We start from the raw sequence: 3,721 nt of genomic DNA on the forward strand, positions 1-3,721 counted from the left end.
TATTCCATACCCCCCAGCAAAAGGAGCGTGGCGAGGGTGTAAAGCCACCCGACAAAGACAGACTCCATAACTCTTTCTCTATAAGCGTCAGTAACCTTACGGTGTTTTTTTTGGGGATCGCAAGAAAATTGTCGTCGTCTGGGGACTCCCAGACCTCCCGGTAACACTCTCATGATAGAAGAAGGCTATTTCTTTAAAAATGGGTAAATTTCCATCGTTGGGTGCAGATCGTGAAACCATTAGATGAAGATAAATTCATAGACCAAAAGCAGTTATTGGAATTCAAAAATTCCTTACGCAAGCAGCCTTCAGATGAACGTATTTTGGCTAAAACTCCACGTAGCACGCTCAAAGCACGTTAAAGCGGAGGTTAAAGTGTTAATGCACTCGCAAACAAAAACAATAAATTGTGCAACCTTTCGCATTGCTCGCCGTCATCTCGAGCTGTATAAAAGAGAATTGCGGAGCTGGACAAATCACAACGAATCTCGACATGAAAGTCGCACTTTACGCTCTGCTTATGTTCGCCATTGGGGCGTACTGCAACTGCGGGTGTCTAAACGTAAGGGCGGGTTGGTAAGGAAGGGGTTGATTTGACGAAGTGAATTTTTTGCAGTGTAACAAGCAGTTTCACGTGATTTCGCCACCTGGTGCCAAAGTGCAGATCATCCACAAGAAGATCCACCACTGCACGTGCCCGACGGCTATTCCGTACACGGTCGAAATTCCCGTGGCGCCCAAAGCCGAAACGCACTGGGCGCGCAGCTACGGCTACCAAGTGAGTAACCAGGCGGGATGATGTTGGGTGAGTGATGGGGATCAATTTTAGATACACCCCGAGAGGCTCGTGGTAAGGAAACCGCACGTATACTGCCCGATTCCCGAAGAGTACGACGCGCAGCTGCAGATCCCCGACGAGGAGACGCCGCGGCGACCCACCTACCTTAAGAACCTCTACGCGCACACCGATCGTGTCATAATCTGCGAACCTCCACGTCACCACTTGCCGAAAGGTAAATCGGAAGTTTCCGCGACGTGACATTAACGTTTCAGTGTTTCAGTCTGTTCGCCGCCCATCCTGGAGAAGCTCGGCGGTCGATCGCCGTACCCACGGGCTGAAAGGTACGATTCTAGGTCCCCGTGTGTCAACGTGTATAAGCAAATTATTTGGGCGCCCCAGTTTCTCGTGCAAAACTTCCTGGTGCCGCAAACTAACGTGGTCAGCAAAACGGCCACGATGTTTGCGACCAACCAAAGTCGAGAGGTGAGTACCGAAGGCAACGAGGACGAGTTGGTGATCACCGAGCCTCCCCAAGAAGCGAAAAGTCTGGACGCAGATATCCGGCCAGAAGTTGATACGAATTTAGTTGAAGTGGAGCCTGATCAAATGAAGAAAGAGAGCCTCCAGGTCTCCAATTCAGCAAATCCGCTCGGCGATGAGCTGCTACTGAGAAGCACCACGGCCGAAATCACCACCGAAGACCACAACCGCCTAAAGCGCTCCATCAATTACAAAATGTTAGGCCTCAACACGAAAACCTCCCTCCTCCCGAGCAAGAGCAACATCAACTTCCACAAGTTCACCTTCCGCAAGAACAGGAATGGACTGACGCATTCCCCCTACGTCACGGGACCGTGGGACCGCCGCTTTGCCATGCGCAACATTTTGCCGCACAGACGACCGATGCTCGGACGCCACCGCTACTACGCCCATGGCCCGCATTACCGACGCAAACGTTCGGCCAAATTCGATTCGTTCGAGGAGAGTAACGAGATCGAGGTCCAATCAAAACCGGGCGATACGTTCTTTCAAGCCGCCCCCTTCTTGAAAATGCTCAGCGTGCCTCTGAAGGTCGTCGGTGAGCTACAGCGAAACCCCTTCTTCGGCGAAATGATGCGCGTCTCCAACACCCTCTTCATGCAGTTCGTCAAGTCTTTCATGGGGGACTACAGGAAATCGAAGCGCAGAAGGAGACTCACCAAGAGAGAGATCGGGTGTGACTGCGACACCAGGCGATACAGACGAGAGCTGCCCGACCAATACCATGACAACAAGCTCGCGTACAACCAAGAGAGTGTACTTCTGGCGGAGATTCTCAAGGCTCTGGCACGGAACATGAAGAAGTCGCACGACCACATCGAAATCGGGCGAAAGAAGAGGAGCGTTAGAGAGCACGAGTACGAAGACATCGGCACCCTCTCCTGGGAGCAGCTCGTCAAAGAACTCGAAGAAGTGTTGAGGGTGGAACGTGCACCTGATCAACAAGCGGAAGAAACTAGGACCAAGCGCGGGGCCGGCGACGTAGAGCTACTCGAAGAGTTTGTCAGCGCAGTCGACGAGCCCGATACTTTCCTAGCGGCGGTCAAGAGCACCTACAACCGATTCACGAGAAACAAAGACGACCGACGCGAACTCTTCGAATCTCCCCCGAGAACCAAACGCGAAGTCGGCCTGCTGCAAGCCATCCTCAAGATGCTCAAAGCGGAACGTTTGGTACCCAAACCGCGCCCAAAGAGATCCGCCGCCAACCCGGAGACGCAAACCGTCAACGAAAGAATCGCTCAGTTAACCGCCGACCTGCAGAAGATGATCGCGAGCACGTTCCACGAAGACTTCGACATCTACAAGAAGCTACTAGCGCTACAAACCCTCAAGGTCGAAATCGCCAAGACCGCAAATGCGGACAAGATCGACGAAAGTCTCCGTCTCAAAGAGGAAATTCTGGGCGACATCGCCAGGAAGATCGGCGAGAATCCGGACGAGGACATGGGTAGGTGGATCAAAACCCTGGTGCATCTCCAGAAGTTTCATTGCGTCTTGAAGACGCTGAAGAAAGAACCCAAGCACGATCTCGAGGAGGTTTTGAGCAAAATTAACTTCGTCAACGCGAAAAACAACAGGCAGCTCCTCGCGTTTTTGAAGAAAAGGCGCGCTGCACGAATACAGCGCGACGTCGAGTCGGTGAGCAACCTGAAGATGCTGATGGCGAGCGGAGAAATCGACAAGATCAAAAAGGAGGCGGAATTCCTTTGGGAGTCGAACAACTTGAGAAAACTGCAACGGGATTCGGTCAAAGAAATGGCCGAGAAGGTGGCGAAGAAGTTGAGAATCCGTCGCGAGCTGAAGATACTCTTCGATCTGCAGCGGCAGCTCGAGCTGTGCGAGGAGAAGCAGAGGTCGCTGCTGAGCGAGGTTGAGGGCCCCAAATAATTTGTTCTTTTATGAAAGTATTTCGAGTCGTTTATCTTATCGAATACTAATGAAGATTTCTTTTTGTTGCAGGCGATAACTTCTCGCCTACGAGGGGGTTCGCGAATATCCGGTGGATAAACGGCTTGAAATGCGATTCTTGTAGAGAAAATGTGTTAATAAAAATTACAAATTAACATAGTGGAGGTTTTAATTTCCTATTTCATGACATCAAAAACACAAAAGCATCAAGTTCATAAACAGCATCAAATTTGATTTGATGAATGAATACCGATGTCATATCCATGGTGATAACCAAAACATCAAAAACAGCAGAAGAAATAATTCTGTTCTCCTGGTATCCAAAGGAATTTCAAAAACGTTCACTAACTATGCAAGTGTGCACGGAGCAGAAACACCTCAGAGATTATGTTTTCCTGATAAGCGTTGAAACTTCAGTGGGTGTTTAAAAAAGATTTTCTCGACCATCATGATCTCCTGCTAGCCAGAAAAATTAAAAGTTTGTGCTGT

The 3,721-nt window shown here is 50.0% G+C and overlaps 1 protein-coding gene across 1 annotated transcript; it reads left to right on the forward strand.

Moving 5' to 3' along the window:
* Positions 1–468: 468 nt before the first annotated feature.
* LOC116161663 lies at positions 469–3,353 on the forward strand. The gene is made up of 4 exons (XM_031475094.1): positions 469–562; positions 617–778; positions 830–1,013; positions 1,062–3,353. The coding sequence occupies exons 1-4, from the start codon at positions 494–496 to the stop codon at positions 3,209–3,211; spliced, it is 2,565 nt and encodes an 854-aa protein (XP_031330954.1). The 5' UTR covers positions 469–493; the 3' UTR covers positions 3,212–3,353.
* Positions 3,354–3,721: the final 368 nt, after the last annotated feature.

This window comes from Photinus pyralis, unplaced genomic scaffold, assembly GCF_008802855.1.
Source record: "Photinus pyralis isolate 1611_PpyrPB1 unplaced genomic scaffold, Ppyr1.3 Ppyr1.4_LG10, whole genome shotgun sequence".
NCBI lineage: Eukaryota > Metazoa > Arthropoda > Insecta > Coleoptera > Lampyridae > Photinus > Photinus pyralis.